Below are 22,170 nucleotides of genomic sequence, written 5' to 3'. Positions count from 1 at the left end.
ATACATGCAGAAGTAATAAACTGTGAGTTAGGAAAGTTTCTAACTAAACTAAGTTGGGCTAAGTCAAATAAACCCTCTGGAATCAGTTACTGCATCATTGTAAGTCGGCCTCACAGACCAAAACCAGCCATAATTCGGTTCTACGTGACCCTTATTCAGACGCTCTTCATCTCAGCTACACCAGGTTTGTAGGACAGTCTGTGGTCAGTATGCAGTATCAGCACTGTGTCATTAGGTTTAATAATACAAACTCAATCTGATACTGTGATTCTCTCGCTCTCAAACACAAAACACACACATATACATTTTATCCCAGCAAACCAGCTCCAAAAGGTGTTTGGTCCGTCTATAACAGCCATCTGTAAAAGCAGAAGAAGAGAAGGATGGCCCTGGCCTGTTCTGTGACCGCTCTCAGTAAACACTTACTTTGATGAAGAGAGCACAGCGGCCTTGTAGGAAAGCTTTTGTATTTTTTTTTATTTTCAATCAAAAGACTTACTACAGTATGCAGTAAAGCTCTGGTATAAAAAAGGTAAGAAAAATGCTCACAAAAGAAGCGAATTCAACCATGAAACTGCTCACCTCGGCTGCCATGTACAGGAACAACAGCTTTAAAGGACCCAAACCATGGAAAACTGAATGTCTCTTGCTGTTTTTGATGTTTAAATGCTGTGAAATGCTGCTGATGTCACAACCATGAGCATATTTACACATTTACATATGGACAAAAGTATTGGGACGCCTGCTTAATTATTGTTTCTTCTGAAACCAACAGTACTAAAAAAGAGCTTATTCTGCTTTTGTTGGAGAATACTGTCTCCACTGTCCAGGAAGAAGAAGGCTTCATACTAGACTTAGGAGTAGCATTGCTGTGAGGATTTGATTGCATTCAGCGACAAGAGTATTTGTAAAATCAGGATGTTGGATGACAACTGCCTCACCTCATCCCCAACTCCCTAACTCATGGAGCACCGTACATCATTCCAGAGAACACAGTTCTTCCACTGCTCCGCACATACATGTACACATGCATTTGTTGACAAGCTGAGAGCTCCAGAAGCGGCATCTGAAGTTAAAGAAACATGTGGAGTGAGGCGGTAGAGTAACACTACAGGATTTTACACTAATATGACTCTATGGGTTACACAGTGTTACACAGCAGTTCTGGAGAGAGGCCTTGTGCAGCTCCACCAAAGGTCCATAGTGCAGTAGCAGCGCTCCGGCCCGGAGTGGCAATGAGAGATGCTGTTCTCCCTGTTACAGTCAGAGGAGCATCAGCATGATTCAGAAGCTGCTCTTTTAAGGTAAAATGTTTTTAAGTTTTCCATTTTAGAATTGAATTCATTCAGCAAAATACATAGAAACTGTCTAAAATGTGCAGCAAAATGACATATAAAATGTAAGTTTACACTAAGAAAAATAAATTACTATGTAAAATCTGTCCAGTAATTTACCACTAATTTGTCCAAACATTTGCATAAGACAGTATCAGATAAATCTTAAAACCTGTTTAACTATAAGGAACAAGAAGTGGGTGTAAATGGACGTGTAAGATTGGATTAGGGTATCAAAAGTGATGGATTTTATAAGAGAAATGAAAATATGAAAATTAATAATAAGAACGTATGATATTGGGACCTTTAAAAAAGCCACCAAACACACTCAGTTTAAAGCACTTAGACTGATGCTAAATACACTCACTCTCTCTTTTACACACACACACACACACACACACACACACACACACACACACACACACACATACACACACTCCAGCTCCCCCACAAAGCAGGTGTTCTGGTTGCCCCTTCATGAGAGAAGCAAGAATGTAAGTGTATGTCTGTCGGCTTTTTCTCTCCCCTAAACTCACTCTGCGTTCCTGCTTTCAGTACTGGCCAAGTCAGGATTAACACCATTCATTACAACAGCATTGGAGTATACTGTATATATACGTGTGTGTGAGTGTGTGTGTGTGTGTGTGTGTGTGTGTGTTTGCATGTGTATCCAGACAGGCCACACGCCTGGGCCCCAGAGACCAGCCTCTCTACACGCTACGAAAACAATTAAACGCTGTTCAATGGGCTTACACATAAGATGGGCATGCAGACACTACACACACACACACACACTCGCTCTCACACACACATAGAAAAAGAGAGTTGGCTGCATTCCAGCATTGCGGCTTGTTGTTAATAACACATCTCTCTATAAAAGCCCAGCGCAGCACCTGAATGGCTCTAATATCAGTGGCCAGGCAGCGAGGAGATTAGAGGGGAATCAGGGGGCTTTCTGCCGCCGCTGCCGGACCCCCCAACTTATTGCTTTATAAAGCTGCAATATACACAACCCAGCCAAACATTTGTAATCTGGCCCAAATCAAATTGTAGCCAGCGCGGGGAGCGGCGCGGCGGCCGGCCCATCAAAAGGAGATTTCCCTCTGGATGGGAGCTGAGCGGCTTGGGAAACAAAGGGAGAAAAAGCTGGATAAAGGGCTGTGTGTGAGTGTGTGTGTGTGTGTGTGTGTGTACACTTGTTTTTGTACATTTTAAGGACTTAGTAGTAAAAACAGAAAAAAGCTATGCTAGCCATTTAGAGTAATATTTTATAATGTATAATTAATACATATGTTTTTTTACAAATATGTACCCACGTATTGGAATAAAATATTGTATCTTGTATTTTAGTATAGTAAAGTATAATATAATAATTTAAAGTATATACAGTAGTGTACAAAAGTAGCTCTATTTTATATATAACTATATATAACAAAAAACACTAAAGCAGAACAGCAGTATGAATGTATTAATTATATATATATATATGTCTACTGTCATGTTATATATATTCATATATATACATATTACATGTCAATACATGATAATAATATGGTATATATGACATAATATAATATGAGATGTGACCCCTCATCCTGAAAAGCTACATAAGCAAGTATTTGTATATCTGCATGTATGTGGCAGTGGCTCTAAAGCATTAGACTAGGGACCCCCCCTTGGTCACACACTGGTCTGTCAGGGGGATCTTGGAGCTAACAGGGTCACTAGGAGACCAGGGTCAGTGGACAGTAATGAAAGAGGCCTAGAGCAACCTTAGTGTATGTGTGTGTGAGTGTGTGTGTGTGTGTGGAGTTTCAGTGGGATGGGGGGATTTATCAGTGGGGGCGGATGTGGGTTTGCATTTTCTTCATCATGACAGTGTGTGTCTCAAGTCGTCATGCACCACTGGCTACTAAAGCGACAGTGGTGATGGTCACACTCCAAAGGTCAGGAGGAGCTGTGAAGGAAGCGCGCTAGGTCACACACATACACACATGCGCACAGAACACACACACACACACACACAGAGCCACCCACACACAGTGATGCAGCGTGTCAGCCTCAGTATGGCCCATGGGGCGTAAGGCGAGGTGACATCAGATGAGCAAGCTGTAATTGGGCTCTTAACGAGCATCATTTCCCATGTCAGCACACACACACACACACACACACACACACACACACACACACACACACACACTTACACACTGCACTGGATCACCATGGAGCACCGAAGCTCAGCATGCTTGGAAGCAGCATGCAACTCCAGTGCCAAGGTCAAATCTCCAAACCTGTTTATAGCTATAATCTCAGTTTGGTGCACACACACACACACACACACACACACACACACACACACACACACACACACATTTAGTTTTATACTTTGTCAGTTTTATACCCCCCAAAACATGTACTTAAAATAATTTAATAAGTGAAAACTTTGTAAAGTCAAAAAAGGGTATATATATATATATATATATATATATATATATATATATATATATATACATTTACATTTATGGCATTTAGCAGACGCTCTTATCCAGAGCGACTTACAAGGTTACTCGTATTACAGAGGTGGGCCAATGCAGTGTTAGGAGTCTTGCCCAAGGACTCTTATTGGTGTAGCGCAGCACAGTCACCCAGACCGGGAATCGAACCCTGGTCTCCCACATGGTGTTGTTGTAAGGTGGTGGTGTTATCTGTTGCGCCACACCAACCACATATATATATATATATATATAATAAAATGATCAGAATGTTAGGATATAATCATGTTGATGAGGATGTTATAATTAACACAATGATGGAAAACCACAACTTTTTTATATGAATGGTATTAGTATTAATTATAATATTCCAGTTTTTAATTAATTTATTTATTAATTAAATCTATCTATCTATCTATCTATCCGTGTTATAGAAAAGCTTGGCACACCCGCTTGTCTCAGACAGTCTGAGAGTGCAGAGTGGGTCTGACTGACAGTATGGCTCAGCTGTGTAGCCGGTTAGGAGCAATTGGGGGAAACAGGGGGAGGAGCCTGGGGGAGACCCCACCCCATCTGTAACCCTAAACATGCTCTCAGCCTTTTCTGAGTGCCAACTGACTCCACACACACACACACACACACACACTCTAAAAAAATAATAACATTTCAATCGGAGCGTGTATGCGCTCGGACCCCCGCAGATACAGATGAACATCACTTCTGCAGCTTTCCCATGAGGTCTCTCTCCATCCCGCACTCTTTCTCTCTCTCTCGGTCCACGCAGAGAGATTTGCTGCTGGGATTCGTGGCTAATTCCCGCTCAGCGGTCATGAAAAATGTATAATGCAGAGAGGCTGTAGGGAAATGCAGATATGAGCCGGCTTCCTCTAACAGCAAGGCCCCATATTAGTGGCCCATTACTCTTTCCACTCCTTTCTCTCTTTCTCTCTCTCTCACTCACTCACTCCCTCTCGTTTGTATCACAAGCCTAAAAATGAAAATTAGCTAAAGTAGCTGTCGGGAGACGTCTATGCTGTAGAACCTTTTTAAAAAGACAGAAACCGGTTCCGTCTGCTGCTGTCAGTCACCCAGTGGAGAACAGTGGTTTGTTGTAAGCGTCACAGACATCATTCAGTAAAGAGTGACAGACACTCCTAATCACCTGTCAAACAGCAGTAATTTTCCCGGCTTGAGCGTACCCGTGTGCAATATTACAGATCATAACAGCCATTAATTAGCATTTAACCGTTTAGCTTTCAGCTACACTGTGTAATTTAGCTTGGCTGCACATGTTTTTAAGCAAACACAGATGGTATATTTACCCTAATCAATAAAACTGTTACATTAAAGCAATATGTAGAAAATAAGGTGAGCGATGCAAAGGTCTGTTTGGCCTAAATCAGGGTTTATCTGGCTGCTCGTGAGAGATTGCGTCATTTAGCATCTCTGGATTCCAACAGTACAACCTGTGCTCATCCAAACATATTGATAATCACAGCAATGATGCTGTTTAAGGGTCTCCTAAAGGGTGTCCCAATCAGGCATAACCAAAATAGGGATCCAAACTGGGCCAAGAAGCCCAAAACTACCTGATAAGACTGGTATGCTACACTATTTGGACAAAAGTATTGGGACATCTGCTCATTCATTGTTATTTCTGCTTTTGTTGGAGTAACTGTCTCTCCTGTCTACATAAGAAGGATAAGAAGAAGGGTTTCTACAAGATGTTGGCATTGCTGTGAAGATCTGATTGCATTCAATGACAAGTGAGACATTAGTGAGGTCAAGATGCTGGTTGATCACCATCCCACCTCATCCCCAACTGCCCAACCCATCCCAAAAGTATTGGATTGACCAGAGAAGACAGTTCCACTGCTCCACAGCTCAATGCTGGGGAGCTTCATACCTCTCTAGACCACGCCTGGCATTAGCCAGCATGGTGCCAATAGGTTCATGTTCATCTGCTCCATAGTGTCCTATTCTATTAGCAGTACTTCTCTACAGAGACTAGACAAGCTTTTCATTGCACATCTATGTCAGCAATGGGTGCAACTTAAAGTAGGGGTGTCCACAAATATTTGGACGTATAGTGCAGAACAGTGGAAGTGTGTAATGTTCTAGAGGGACGGGTTCCTCCACAGTTTTGTGCTGATTCAACTCACCTGTTAATTGACAGATTTAGTAGGTCTGTTAGAGCAGGGAAACCAGCAAACTGTGCTGGACTCCGGCCCCCGTTGCCCACCCCTGCTGTTGTAGACAATCATAGAGTTTGTCTAGACGGAGTGTTATCAGGCTGAACATCAGTGGATCATCTACAGGGCATTAGAGAGCGTCCGAATAAGCCCAAATAAGGTGAGACCTCCTTCCGAAAGTGACCTCATTATCACATTTCAGGAACCAAATCCAAGCTGCCAACTAGTCGAGTCTTAAAGATCATACCTAAGAATCATGTGAGATCAAGCCCTCCAGAAGCTCTGAAGGTCACTGCTTCCACTGATGGTAATAGATGCACTGCGCATGGTTTGAATAATTTTAGCAGAACTTCCAATTCCTCTTCAGACGTAATACGGTGACATTCACGGAGAGCCTTGGGCTAAACAGATCTAATAGAAAATGTCAAATAAGTTGCGAGCGAGGGCGATCATTTTTGTCAAGCGCTAATAACCAAACAAGCAATATCTGATCTGATGTGAGAGACGATAATAATGTAACTGTAATGGCATCAGGACAATTCACTGTCGCGCTGTCACGCACACACACACCCCTCCAAGGAGACAGTTTCCCTGGTCCCGGCCGTTGCTATGGAAACACTAACAGTGTGCCCAGCTTCAAAAGCAGATGTAATTTCAGACTTCCGACAGCCAGAGGGAGTGCTAGCAGTGTTCCGCTCCCCAAAGCCCCTCCGCCACACCGCTGACTGATTAGAAACACATCTAGGAAGGTTAAGGGGTGGACTGTACCATCTCGCTGATGTTCTGTGGTGGTGGGATGCTGTTATTTTTTCCACAACTGGGACATGACAGCAACATTTTCCAGACGAGGAAAACAGAGTGGTCAGACTAAGGATGGCACAGCAGAGATGATTTCCAGAGGAGAAGAGAAGAGGAGAGAACAAATGACAGGAGAGAACAGAATAAATGACAGGAGAAGAGAGAAGAGGAAATAAAGAAGATGAAAAGAGAATAAAGGAGAGTAGAGGGTGATAAAGGAGGACAGAGAAGAGGAGATGACAGGAGAGGAGAGCAGAATAGAGAATATGAGAACAAAGGAGAACAGAAAATGAAAAGGAAAAGGAAATGAGAGGAGAATAAAGGAGGTGAGAAGAGAATAAAGAAGATGAGAGGAGAATAAAGGAGATGAGAGGAGAATAAAGGTGAAGAGAGGAGAATAAAGGAGATGAGAAGAGAATAAAGGAGATGAGAGGAGAATAAAGGTGAAGAGAGGAGAATAAAGGAGATGAGAAGAGAATAAAGGAGATGAGAGGAGAATAAAGGAGATGAGAGAAGGTGGGGAGAGGAGAATAAAGGAGATGAGAGGAGAATAAAGGAGATGAGAGGAGAATAAAGGAGGAGAGAGGAGAATAAAGGAGATGAGAGGAGAATAAAGGTGAAGAGAGGAGAATAAAGGAGATGAGAAGAGAATAAAGGAGATGAGAGGAGAATAAAGGAGATGAGAGAAGGTGGGGAGAGGAGAATAAAGGAGATGAGAGGAGAATAAAGGAGGAGAGAGAAGGTGGGGAGAGGAGAATAAAGGAGATGAGAGGAGAATAAAGGAGGAGAGAGAAGGTGGGGAGAGGAGAATAAAGGAGATGAGAGGAGAATAAAAGAGATGAGAGAAGGTGGGCAGAGGAGAATAAAGGAGATGAGAGGAGAATAAAGGAGATGAGAGAAGGTGGGGAGAGGAGAATAAAGGAGATGAGAGGAGAATAAAGGAGATGAGAGGAGAATAAAGGAGGAGAGAGGAGAATAAAGGAGATGAGAGGAGAATAAAGGTGAAGAGAGGAGAATAAAGGAGATGAGAAGAGAATAAAGGAGATGAGAGGAGAATAAAGGAGATGAGAGAAGGTGGGGAGAGGAGAATAAAGGAGATGAGAGGAGAATAAAGGAGGAGAGAGAAGGTGGGGAGAGGAGAATAAAGGAGATGAGAGGAGAATAAAGGAGGAGAGAGAAGGTGGGGAGAGGAGAATAAAGGAGATGAGAGGAGAATAAAAGAGATGAGAGAAGGTGGGCAGAGGAGAATAAAGGAGATGAGAGGAGGTGGGGAGAGGAGAATAAAGGAGATGAGAGGAGGTGGGGAGAGGAGAAAGGAATAAATGAAAGGAAAGAAGAACAAAAGACAAAAGATGATAATAAAGAAAAATAAAGGAGAGGAAAAAAGGAGAGGAGAACAGAGGAGAAGAGAGGAGAAGAAAGGACGAGAGGAAAGAATAAAGAAGAGGAGAAGAGAGAATAAAGGAGATGAGAGGAGAATAAAAGGAGGGGGAGATGGATCTTCTGCACATAGCCTAGTAACACATTAAGTCCACACACCTTCTCTTGCTTTCCCCTAATGCATTAGTTAATTAAGACTGTAGATTGATTGGAGCCTGCAGTTATGAGGCCTCGTCTCTCTCTCTCTCTCTGTCTCTCTCTCTCTCTCTCTCTCTCTCTCTCTCTCTCTCTCTCTCTCTCTCTCTCTCGTTCTCTTTCTGTTGGAAATGTTCGATCTTTGTTTTGATTGTTATTGTTTATAACAGACATGATCCTAAACTACCAAAATGCCTCAGAATATCAATGTTTTATATTAACATCCACTAAAGTTCAGAACACCTAACCTCCATCCTGAAGATGTGGGATTTGTTACCCGAGTGATGACATTTACTAACAAGCCAGGCCCCAAAGTCTCACCAAACACCACAGTGTTGGACGAGCAGCCGCCACCATCCCACCATTCACTAAAGTCAGCACCCAGCACCTCAACCCAAACCTCAGGAAGCACATTTATCCCAAACTGCCGAACACCAAACCCAACACCCAGCCACCCAAACCACAGAAACATCAACCAGACTGTCCACATGTTATAATTCAGCCTGCTGGAGCTGTCCGCCTGTGTAACGTCTGGCAAGGCGGCTCACACAGCCTGTAAGGGATCCCTCAGAGTGTGTTTCAGCTCAGCTGGGCGGCGGTGTGCCCGGCTTTTACTCCGTCTCACACGTCACCTCCAGTTTACAGAGCACTGGTTTTACACCAGCCTCGCTCTGACAGTGAAAGAGTCTGGCACATGCTTTCCTCCTGCTTATCTGAGTGTGTATGTGTATGTGTGTGTGTGTGAGCGTGAGTGTGTGTGTGTGTGTGTGTACTCCCTCAGTGTTTGTGCACTGGGGAAAAACAGTGTGCTGTGGAGGGAATGTGAGAAAGAGGAGGAGGATAGAGAAGACAGAGCCTGAAGAGATGGTTCATCTGGGAAAGCAGGGTGTGTCTGACTTGAAAGACGCATATGTGTGTGTGTAGGAGAGAGAGAGAAAGAGAGAGAGAGAGAGAAACAGAAGACCTCAGCATGTGTGTTCTCGCATCAGTGCTGGACTCTCTCAGTGGGTTTTACAGTGTGTGAGGTGCCAGTCAACTGTGTGTTTGTTTAACCAGGTTCCACTCTTCTACCTTACATCTGACACACACACACAAACACACACACACACGTACACACACATTTGTTTGACAATGTCAGGACATGGTGTCACATATTCGTCCCATTATATTATTCAAGTATCAGTATCAGTATGTCTAAGAATAATATTAATTCAGAAAATTAATACATATATACATCCATGTGAATAAGTTAGGACATCCCATTAAAGCCTTTGTCTTTTTTTTCTACATATTTAAACATCAGGACATTTGATCTTCAAGTGAACAGTATTGAAAGGTAGGGAGGTAATATAGCCAAACACACACAACTGAGGAAATGTCTGGAAACATCACTGGTAAAAAGTAATTCATAGAAATGCAATTTTCTTGTGAGGAAAGCCCACAAAGCCCCATCAGGGAAGCCCACAGAGCAGAGACCACAAGATGTGTACAGAAGACTCCAACAACTCTAATATGTCATCATGGGATCTACAGGTAGCTCTTCAGCCACAGTTGAGGTCAAAGCGGAAACCCTTACTGCAGAGAAAACATCAGGGTAAGACTAACGGTTTCCTGACTTTTACCACACAAGACAGTTTCACTTGTATTAACGGCTCTTCACACATTACCTTCATCTTTCAGTATTGTTTAATGAACAATCAAATGTCAAATGTCCAGATGTTTAAAAATATGTTTAAAAAGACAATGTAATGAGGGAGTTTAATTTAATATAATAATGTAATATATATATATATAAAATACAGGGTTGTACAGTACAACCAAAGACTGTTGGGCTGAATCTCTGGTGCAGAATAGGTAGGTACTATAGTGTAAGGGTGCAGAGACAATAAATACAATTAATACAAAAATGTGTGCATGAAGGCTGGGTGGTTAAGGTCCAGAGTAAGTTATTGTACTATATGTGTGCTATATGTGTAAATAAAGAGTAAAACAGGGAGTTCAGGAGTGTATGCTGAGGTCATGGTGTTGGGAACAGCATCTTGTACGCTAACAGAGTGTATATAATGTAGTACACGATGTCGGATACACAGTTTTCTCACATGACTGTAATGACCCTACATTATGTTGCTTTAAAAAATCTGTCAGGGCTGGCGTGGTACGTCTGGCGTTCACCAGCACTTCTGGGAAGCAAAATATTTGGTGATTTAGACGAGAGATATTTCAGAGTATAGCACCGGCGTATATCAACAGACCTATAATACTTTAATGTGGCTGTGAGACGAGCTCACTGCAGAGCAGTCTGACAGCGCTGAGGCATCAGGAAGAGAAGCAGCTGGAGGCCTGCCAGGGGTCAAAGGCCAGGGTCACCTGGGCCACTCTGCTGTCTCTGTGAGGAGCGCACACATTATGCTCCTGTGTGTGTGGGTGTGTGTGTGTGTGTGTAGAAGGACAAAGGTAAAAATCTCCACTTGTCACACAGTTCTGTCAATCTCTGCTCAGTAAATGAAGGTGATGCACTGCTAGCTTCTGTTTACTGCAGCTTTAATGAGAACGTTCTGTTTGTTTGTTTTTTTAATAACCAAAAATCATCAACTTAGACATGTTTTCAGATCTGCAGTTCTTCTTCTTTAGTTTAGCACTTGAGCTTCAAGTCTAATATAGCTTTCCAGAAATGAAATATTCTATTAAACCAGTATTTAGCACTGTATTATCATCACAATACATCATATCAATAAAAACCATACATCTATATCAAGGAAAACCCCAGGTGAGTCCAGGTGACCTACATATGAACATACAGCTGCATAGCCAGCCCTTGCATAAAATACATCCATTCAAAGAGTTATCAGGAGTGTTATTTGTCCAAATGTTTGTGGACACCCCTTCTAATGAATGCATTCAGCTATTTTAAGTTTCACCCACTGCTGACACAGATGTGCAAAAGCACACATACACACAGCTTGTCTCATCCCTATGGAGAAGTAAAAAAGAATGGGGAAAAGAATGACTGCCAAAAGAACAGGACTCTCTGGAGTAGATAAACATAATATTGTTGGCACCTTGTCCAATGCCAGGCGTGGGCTAGAGGGGTATAAAGCCCCTCAGCAGCAGTGAGCTGTGGAGCAGTGGAAGAACTGTGTTCTCTGGAATGATCCAATACTTTTGAGATGAGTTAGGGATGAGCTGGGGTGGTGATTATCAAACATATAGTTTTAGGATTACTAACACTCTTGTCGCTGAATGCAATCAAATTCTGTATAATAATAATGCTCCTCCAAAATCTAGTAGAAAGCCTTCTTCCCTGGACAGTAGAGACAGTTACTCCAACAAAAGCAGAATACACTCTTTTTTAATACCCTTAATTTCAGAAGAAACAATGGATGAGCAGGTGTCCCAATACTTTTGTCCATATAGTGTATGTCAGTCTTAAAGGCACAGTAACAAAAATGCCTGTTCACATAAAATGGATAATGTCTATTTTTTATACATAAACCCACATGGACGTCATAATGGACCTCAATCTGCATCGAGTTGTTAAGTCAGCTCTAAAGGACCTGACACAGTATGACACAGTTTCATGCGTCACAGTTAATATTTCCCACAATAGATCAGAACCGTGTCTGTATAATAGTCAGAAGCCACAGAGGCCAGACCCTCCCCCTCAACACCATATTATGTAACACAGCAGCTAATGGGCAGAAGGCCAGCCTGGCCTGTGGACCACCAGCGGCCAAGTGGTAAAGAAAGACCCTCAGGACAGGCAGGGCATGCCAGCTCATCTTCAGGCTGAGTACAGCACATGGCTACCAATAGCAGAGAGACTGAGAGAGAGAGAGAGAGAGAGAGAGAGAGAGAGCATGTTCATCCTTGGCACAGCCTCAGGTCTATCAGTGTGCTTTCCAGGATACGTCTCTAGATCTGTCGTCAGGGCTCTTCAGGGAGTCGAGCTGTCAGATGCATTAAACCGCTGTTTATTCTTTATTGTATCCGGAATCACTGATCCGACATCTTGACCCGAACGGTAGCTGCATGTTCTAACATTGTGCAAATCTCACCTCACGCCACCCAGGCATTTGCTACAGAGTGCAACTGAGATACAGCGTAAGCTGGCTGTTAATACTGACAGATACTGAGATCCTGCAGATTTAGCGGATCATCACCAATACCACCAATAAAGCACAGCAACCTCTGGCTATAACCCTTGCTATAACTTGTATATACTGTACTGTGCAGATGTTCTAGGGATCTAGGTGCATTATTTCAAAACAGTTATATCTAATTTAGAAGAAAGTAGGGAGATCTTCTGAGCTAGTCTGAAGAACAGAGCTCGGTTCCCCCAGGTTTTTCCTGGACGCCCCCCAGTCCGGCCAGCACAGCGTGGAGGATGTGTTCAACTCCATCAGCAGCAGCAGCAGCAGCAGCAGCAGCAGCAGCAGCTCACCTGATTTACCATCATTAAGCCCTGATTTACCACCAAACCAGGTGTTGGTGGTTGTTGGTCTACTGGTGTGTATTAACTGGTGTATAGTGGGTGAATGTGCTGTGTGATTTGGGTTTCTACAGCATGTGTGTGTGTAGCATTAGTGATAGCTAATAGTTCTGAATGGGTTCTTCAGGGCTGGTTTAAAAACAGAGAAAGGCAAGTGAGCGGTTCTCCGGTTCTCCCGCCAGGAAAAAAGAGTGTTTCAGTGATGGTTTTAAAAAGGGTCACATATTATGGTCTGTTTTTATGTTCCACTGTAAAACAGAGCTCCACACTGCAGAACCTCAACTCCTTTATTTACCTTCTGAGAACGTCCGCACTGCTGCTGTCGACTGGGCTGTGATGTATGTTAACGGTGTCTTGAGGAAACCAGATGCCGCTCTGAACACTGTGGGTAAAACAAAGACTCGGAACTGGATTAAGATTAAAATAGCCAGTACCAGATCCATTAAAATATGCCTGGATCAGCCCATATCAACTGATCAACTGGATCAGATCGGGACATCCCTACATAATGCTATAAATTATTTAGGACTTTGTGATTTTCTGAGGCTTATCTGAGTGGAAAAATCAGACAGATGAGAACTAACAATCACAGTATATTGGATTTTTCAAAAATTTCATTCATGGTATTTGGTTGACACTGTTATTCAGAGCGACTTACATCTGAATCTTGTTACTCAGCTAGGAGAATGCAGTCCTAGTCCTAGAGTCTTGCCCAAAGACTCAGAATGGTGCCCAACCAGAGAACTGCACATTAGTCAACCACATCCACAGCAGTGTTGCTGCTCCTTATGCCACACCACTAACAATCGGATCCATCGCTAAAGGACTGTTTAACTAAAACTACTGGGAGTTTGTTTAATGGTTGATGGATATTATCATTATCTGAATTTGCATCTTCTAAAGAAATCAGAATCAATATCGCTCACCGGATTTTCATATCAGTCGAGCCGTGCTTTCTTACCGCCAGAGCCTAAAGACTGTCCTTGGGATGTTCCTCAGATAACATCCTGGAACTGGCTTCAGCTGTCTCCTGAAGGCTTTAGCCACTAAAGCGAGGTGAGCAGGGGGAAAACCCAGCGAGAAATCTCTGCAGATTAGAATCTAACCCATGCGCCTGCAGAGTTGGAAATAATCCCAAAAGCAAAGGGCCCTGGGGCAGTGGTGGGATTAAAGTAGCTGAATACAAATAAATCTCCAGAGTACCGGGGGCTTTCGCTCTGACACATCAATGCAACCCCTCATTTACAAAAAAACCCTTTCATGAGTAGGGTTCAGAGCACGAGAGAGAGAGCTAGCGAGCGAGAGCGAGAGAGCGATAGATAGAGAGAGTGAGAGAGAGCATGAGTTGTAGTAATAGACATATTCAGCGAGACTGCTTCACAGAACCACTGAAAACCAATAAACAAATTGAAGAAGAAAGGGAACGAGAACAACAACAGGAAAGATGAAGATTCCCAAATTAAAAAAAGAAGATAAAGAAGATTAAAAGGAGTTATTCAAATGAAGAAAATGGTGCGGAAAGAGAAGCGAAAGGCAGACGAGCAGAAGAGGCCTAGCCCCTTTCCCTTCATCTAAAGAGCCAGCCGTGAAGCCTCAGTCTAATTAAACCAAATTACACCGCCAGGCTGAATCCAGCTCCACATATTCCCCATGTACACCTTTCCCTGTTCTGCCTGGCCTCGCAAAATATCCTCAATTACTCCTCCAGTCAACCTCCTTAATGATTTTTCTCTTAGCGAGCGAGAGCAGCGAGGGGGAGTAGGTGGCTGCCGGAGACGGCCGGGGGGGAGGGTGTGTGTGTGGAGGGGGGGGTGGTGGATGGTGGGTTTCGTTACAACGATGCTTAGTGTAGCAAAGCCTAATTTAATGTGCCCTTTTCTACTTGCGTAGGCAGCGCAGTCAAAACAAATCTAGATGCGTTTAATGTGGGCATTAGTATGAAATGGCCAGTGAAATCTAGGTCTGCCCTGTGAAACGGAGGGAGAGAGAAAACCTGCACAGGCGAATCGGGTCAGCTAATTGCCCGGCTGAGTTCGGCTGAGCCCCATCCTGAGCGCCCAGTCCAGCGACCAATCAGAAGCAGAAGCTCATTCGTTGATCATGAAATCTGAAATCAAGGGTATTTAAAAAAATGGATTCTGCTTTTATTGGAGTACCTGTCTCTACTGTCCAGGGAAGAAGTCTTTCTACTAGATTTGGATGATCACCACCTCACCTCATCCACCAACTCCCCAACTCATCCCAAAAATACTGGATGAAGCTCCACCACCATCAAAAATACTGGATGAAGCTCCACCACCATCATCCACCAACTCCCCAACTCATCCCAAAAATACTGGATGAAGCTCCACCACCATCATTTCAGAGAACACAGTTCTTCCACTGCTCCACAGCTCCTCAATGCTGGGGGGGCTTTATACCCCTCTAGCCCACGCCTGGCATTAGGCGGCATGGTGCAACAGGTTCATCTGTTAATCTGATTGAGACAGTCCTATTCTATTGGCAAGACTATACGAGTGTGTGTGTGTGTGTGTGTGTTTGTGTGAGTGTGTATTTGCACATCTGTGTCAGCAATGCAAAGTAAAGTAGCTGAAAACATTCATTAGAAGGGGTGTCCACAAACATTTGGACATACAGTGTATATTCAATAAATCACTGCTGTCATGCAAAAACCTTGTATCTTGTATGTTGGCGTTTTTGACTTTTTGACGTAATGTGAATCTGGCAGTCGTCGTTACACTGTCAAACAAATGGACCAATAGAAATGCTCCAAAATGACCTGGAATAAAATCTTTTTTCATTGACATCCACTGAAAGTTAAGAAGGGTTTTTTTCTTCTCCTGTAAAGTTGCCATTTGAAGATACAAGGTTTTTACATGACAGCAAGGATATACCTATATTTAATCTCTGAAGGAGCTTGGCTCTCTGGACAGTACATTAAAGCAGTGGCTCAAACAGTCTCATAACAAAACCAAACAAGCTTCAGTGCAGAGAGTCCATAAACTTTATAGGTGTGTAACCTAAGTGTTGACACTCTTTGACGAAGTAGGTGCACTTTCAGCGTTTCCAGTAAAGTAGTAGTTGCTATAAATGTGGCGAGTTGCTATAAATGGGGGGAAGCTTGCCATGTTAAAGTTTACAGCAGACATTAAACTTGATCACCATCCAAAACAGCACTTCTTTGCAGCGTCGGCTCGGCTGTCAGCGTATACGATGCTTTGGGTCGAATTCCATCTGTCAGGATCACAAGTGTGAACTTGTTTTAAAGCTTACATTCATGAAGCGCTGGGAACACACTGAGGAGGCTATTAGGACGGCTGTGTGTACAGGGCGTTCTGTAATTCAGTAATTGGATAGTGGCACTTTTTGTGTGGGACTTGGCTGTTTACTGCAGAACATTTCAAATAACTGAGTCATTGAATTATGGTGAGGTCAAAGTGCCAAACGTTCGCTTTACATTCATTTTGAGTGAAGAATCACAGAGGAATCACAGCATATCTTGGGTCTTTGTGTAATTGGACAATTGGCTGGTCCTTTGCTTGCTCAGCTGTGTGTTGCATCATTAGTCCACACACAAGAGAGCTACACAAGGTACAGAGCTGTGGCTTTTGGAGTTTGCCGCTGTTGTCTCCTAACGCAAGCACCACAGAAATGTCAGTGCCAGCCATACAGGCCGTAATGAGGCTGGAAAATGTGTGTAAACCAATCAGACGCAGACCAGGGGCTGCGTGTTACCATGGTTTTCCCACGACGCCAAGTGGGGTGAGTGTAACACATGGTCTCAGAAACTTGGCATATATGCGTATATGGAGTGTTTTAAACAGCAGTAGAACGTGCCTAAGCCTCAGCAGAGCTGAATTGTCTCACTGTTGTCTCTTCTTTCAAAAGCAACATACCTAAAATAGAGCTGAACAACCAGACAATTCCAAAAACTGTTATCTAACAATCTACACCCAGTCCACTACAGAAAGAGGGTCTTTAGAGGGTCGCTGCCACTTTTAACCGAGGGTAAAGCTGGGTAATGCTGCATGCCATCAGCAGCTGGAGCCTGAGAGAGCACAACTGACCTTCCTTTCTCTGGGTGGGTAGATGTCTCTCTCTCTCTCTCTCTCTCTCTCTCTCTCTCCACACATGACTTCAGTGTGTAGCTGGCCGGCATGGGCATCTGCTAGCCGATGCATCAGAGCTGGGTACATGACACTTTCCTCCGAGCGCGCTGGTTTCCCAATGACGTTGCATTGGTGGCAGTCCTCGCTCTTTTAGTGTCAGCATTTCATGTGATGGGAGAGTGCTGCTGAGAGGGTTGGGGAGTAAAATTCTCAATTGACTCTCATCCCACGATACTAAATGAATATTACAATGTTTCTGCAATATAGATGCCAAAATAACAGGGTGGTAAATAGGCTTGTAGAACTGCATCTGAGCATTTTCCATCCCAACCAAAGCCACATAATTGCTATTTAAACTATTACTACAGTAAACCTACTGATGCATTATACTGCCCTGCTATGGGTCTCCTGCATGAGCAGTTACAATAATGAAACAAGATGAAAATCGAGAGATTTTTCCAGATATGAAACTTTACTTTTTGCCACTGTATGACAAAATAGAGCCTTCTTAATACAGTACAGCAGGTAGGTGATCGTAAGACCTGTCCAGGCACTGCTGGACAGCTTTAGACATAATTAACACCTGCAATCTCCATTGACTCTCCGCAATTTCCACGATACTACACGAATATTACAATGTTTATGCAATTTACCACCAAAATAACAGGGTGGTAAATAGGCAGTAAGGTTGGGTAGGTTCCGGTGTAACTGCATATTCTACATCTTTAAAACCAAAACTAGTCATTTTCTACTACAGTTGAATGTGTGAAGCCCTGTTAATGTGTCATACAGACATACTGTACATGGCTGCTAGTGAAACTGGACCCTGCTCACTGACCACTTTACTCAAACCCTTCCTTTTTACATTCAAATGCCTCAAAACAGCTCTAGCTGCTAAGGTACTGAGCTTTTTTCAGAGCCAAAAAGTGGAACATTCATGACTGGACAAGTCATTCTCCCCTCCTGAAACCCCACTGAGAAACATTTCACTGAAATGAAAATAGACACATTATAGGCCTGGCACAAAAACTGTGTCTCTGTCCAAATATGAATGCACTGCACTCTATAGGGGAGTACATACAGAGTACACATACAACAGTTCACTTCTCACTTTAGTGTTTGGCTTGTAAATGCAAATTGGCACATATTACTATAGTAAACCTACTGGGGCATTATACTGCCCTGCTACAGGTCTCCTGCATGAGCAGTTACAATAATGGAACAACTGGCATTTTCATCATCCAGAATAAGATGAAAATAGAGAGATTTTTCCAGATTAAGGAATATGAACCTTCACTTTTTGCCACTGTATGACAAAATATGGCCTTCTTAATACAGTACAGTAGATCGGTGATCGTATGGCCTGTCCAGGCACTGATGGGCAGCTTTAGACACAATTAACACCTGCAATCTCCATTGACTTTCATTCCTTGATACTAAACGAACATTACAATGTTTCTGCAGTACAGATGCTTTGATTAAAAACTAGAACTTTTATATGTTGAAGTGCTTCAGGAAGCTAACTTTCCAAAAAAAAAGTAGCAGCTCAATAGAATTGGACGATTAACCATAACTTTATTAACCATGATATTTCAATAGGGCTATTTTTCACACCGTAACCTCGCTGTATAAACCATGGCACACTGGGCTGCTGCTCTTTAAAAAGGTACCTGACATTTCAAGGAATTGACGTTTTCCCAACTTTTCATGGTTCATTGTAAACAGAGAAGCATTTTCACGACTTCATTAAACACAAAAAACTTTATAATTAATAAAAACATTTTTAGAGCCGTATTTTTTGAGCATTACTGTAAAGACACGTACATGGCTTTACAGCATGTCAGAATGCTCCAGGCCTGACTGCAGTCTGTGGTTAACTCCTCTCGGTACTCTCTGTGGGTTAAGCAGAAACCCAGAAGAATAAACAGATCATTAGTGCCATGACTTGATATCTAGGCTGCTAGCTGGACTGTTGCTGCATTGTGATACAAGATACCGCAACCAGAAACTGAAGGGGGGGGGGGGTAATTTAACACTTACTATAATACAGCGTAATTCTTCTGGTGTTGTGGTGATGCCTGCAGCCCTACACTCTTCAATATAAAGGTGCATGAAATAGTAATATGAATGATGCCACAGAAGAACCATGTTTGTCAGAGACGTGTGGTCTAAAGCACTTTCATGTGATGTTGAGGTTCATGCAAAAATGGTTCCTTATGGAAACAACAGTGGTTCTTCGATGGAGAGCTCAAAAAACTACATGAGGCACCTCATTTTAAATAAGAGTATAGATGCAGGTTGATATGGGTAAAGGAGACTCGAACCACAACAGAACCAGCTGTATTGTACTTCAGAGAGGCAGAAATCTGCAAAATTCCCAACTTTCCATGATAAACCAATGGGAATATAATAAACCAAGATGACTGCATGATATTCCAGATGGTTTTGTCAGCCGTGACTCTTAAACGCTGGAGTTGTGCATTCTGATTGGTCAGGACACTCGTCACTCACCGGTAGGCTGGAGGGGCGTTCCTGCTGGATGAGGCCCATTTCATCATGGTTGGATTTTCCAGAATTCCCTGCGGGATGACTCCTGTTCCCATAGTTCTCCTGGGTCTCCTTATAAAGAGAGAGAGAGAGAGAGATAGCGAGAGAGAGAGAGAGAGAGAGAGAGAGAGAGAGAGAGAGAGAGAGCAAGTGTGAGCTACAGGCTTACATAATTCATAAGAGCAAAAGAGCCTCAATTCCACCAACAAACACAACATACAGGGCTGGTCGGGGACACTCATGTTGATCTGCAGCACTTACGCAGGTCTGGAGAAAAAAAAAGGAACCCGAATGGAGTAGCCATTCTTCACTCAGCCAACAAGCATGTTCATGAAGGCTCTCAGCGTTATAGTACACAATTCAGTACATTCCTTATGAAATCCCAGCTGGCCACTAACGGCTTCCAAACGTCACACGCCAATGTCATATTGGCGTAAATAAAAGATATGTCCAAATATTTGTGGACGCCCCTTCTAATTAATGTATTTAGCTTCTTTAATGCACACACACAGCTTGTCTAGTCCCTGTAGCTTGTCTAGTCCCTGCCAGTAGAACAGGACCCTCTGGAGCAGAAAAAAAAACATGAACCTATTGTTGCCATGTCTAATGGCAGGTGTGGGCTAGAGGGGTATTAAGCCCCCCAGCATTGAAAACTCAAGAGAAAGTTCTACCAGCAGTCTTATTCCTGCGTCACCTTGTCCTCAGTCAATCACCAGCTTCCACCTGTATTTAATACACCTCTACTTACACACCTATTTTGCTGCTTTTAGATGTTGCAGACATTACATTGCTGCCCTCCTTCCTCCATTCCACCACCAGGAAGGTCCCATATGGTTGCCCAGGGGGTTGGCTTAGCCCCTGCCTTCAACATACAGCAGGATCTGCTAGGTCCTGGGTCAAAGACAGGGCCTCAAGGACTCAAGTCTTGCTAATATATATATTGTAAAGAGTCCTCTGGTAGAACTGTGTCCTCTGGAATTATGGATAGTGCTCCATCCAATATTTTTTGGGACTTCACAAACACTCTTGTGGCTGAATGCAATCAAATCCTCACAGAAATGCTGCACAATCTAGTAGAAAGTCTTCTTCTCAAGACAATAGAGACAGTTACTCAAACTGGAAGATAACTACTTTTAAAACTCTTGATTTCAGAAGAAATAAATGAGCAGGTGTCCAAATAGTTTTGGCAGTTCAGGAGAAAGAACACTTTCCCACCAGTTTAGTTTACGGATTGAGCGGCACCTGCCGCTTCAGGCTAAATCCAGGGAACTCACGGAGAGTAAGAGCACGTCTGCGCAGTAACCAGGCACTGCCACGGAACAGATGTTAAATAAACGCTGACATTATTTGGCAGCCGCTGCCGACGCACAGCGCGGATTCAGAGGCCGCATTTCTCTTAATGTTAAACAGAGGGAAAATGACCCGCGTACCAAAAGCGTCACTTCTGCAGCTCTAAAGCTGAATGATTGAATGTGGGTACTGAAGAGAGGGGAGAGGTACTCACCCCTCCACCACCACCCTACCCCCAGCCTTCCTGCACGAGCGGCTCAGGCTGGCACAATGCCCAGTGAGTCTTCTATTACCTATTAGGAAGTCATTCATTTATACAGCACTCCTTAAAACACACACACACACACACACACACACACACTTCCTAAAGTAAACAGTGTGTGAAGATGAAAAACAGACAAGGTCATAAACTGCAGGTTTGGGGGGGGGGGTCTTGTTCTTTTAATGCACACACACACACACACACACACACACGTATGTGTACACACCTATACATTCACAGCCCAGGTGTTGTACACACACACACACATTCCATATTTAAAAATACAATGCTGTGCATAAATATAGTAATAATATAGGTATCACACACACCTATACATATTTACTGATGTCAAGATGGGGGGGCTTCTTTATCAAGTGTTTGTGTGCATGTTAACACCTGTGCTGTGCTTGCCAGACACACACACACACACACATACACACACACACACACACATGCATACACATAAATAAATACTCCCACACAGCACAGGTGTTCACACACACACACACACACACACACACACACACACACACACAAATACACATCTATACATATTTACCAATGTCAAGATGATGGGGGGCTTCTTTATTAATTCAAGTGTGTGTGTGTGTGTGTGTGTGTGTGAGTGTGCATGTGAACACCTGTGCTGTGTTTGCCATCCACACACACACACACACACACACACATATATATATAAATATATACACTATACACTACAAATATGGTAAAATCAGATGGGTAAAATCATTCTTTTCAAGCACACACATTCTGTATATAAAAAAACACTCAAACACGGCTATGTGTGTGTGTGTGTGTGTGTGTGTGTGTGTGTGTGTGTGTGTGTGTGTCAGTGTGTGAATGGCAAAAAAAAAAAGTGGGTCAGATCCGGGTCAGCCTCCTGTCCCTTGTGTACAACGCAGGCCGATGACATAATCTTCTACTTTCACTTTCAGTTCAGCCGCTGAACTGTATAAGCTCTTATTTCCAGCAGACGCAGGCTGTAATTTCTCAATTCTCAACATTACAGGCTGTGTTTACCTTTTCCAGCTCACCGCTCGGGCACACACACACGCAGCTCCACG

General features: G+C 43.1%; 1 protein-coding gene across 3 annotated transcripts in view; it reads right to left on the bottom strand.

Annotated features, from left to right (window-relative positions):
• The window catches only part of LOC140564036 (AT-rich interactive domain-containing protein 1B-like), a 259,481-nt gene that overhangs the window by 154,973 nt on the left and 82,338 nt on the right, over nucleotides 1-22,170 (bottom strand). For all 3 annotated transcript variants that reach the window (XM_072689070.1, XM_072689072.1, XM_072689071.1), the window contains one exon: nucleotides 19,501-19,608. In XM_072689070.1, the coding sequence (XP_072545171.1) occupies nucleotides 19,501-19,608 (108 nt within the window). The remainder of the gene's footprint in view (nucleotides 1-19,500; nucleotides 19,609-22,170) is intronic.

This window comes from Salminus brasiliensis, chromosome 10 (genome assembly GCF_030463535.1).
Source record: "Salminus brasiliensis chromosome 10, fSalBra1.hap2, whole genome shotgun sequence".
NCBI lineage: Eukaryota > Metazoa > Chordata > Actinopteri > Characiformes > Bryconidae > Salminus > Salminus brasiliensis.
Note: the sequence above shows the minus strand (reverse complement) of the source record. Positions and strands in the feature narration are given on the sequence as shown.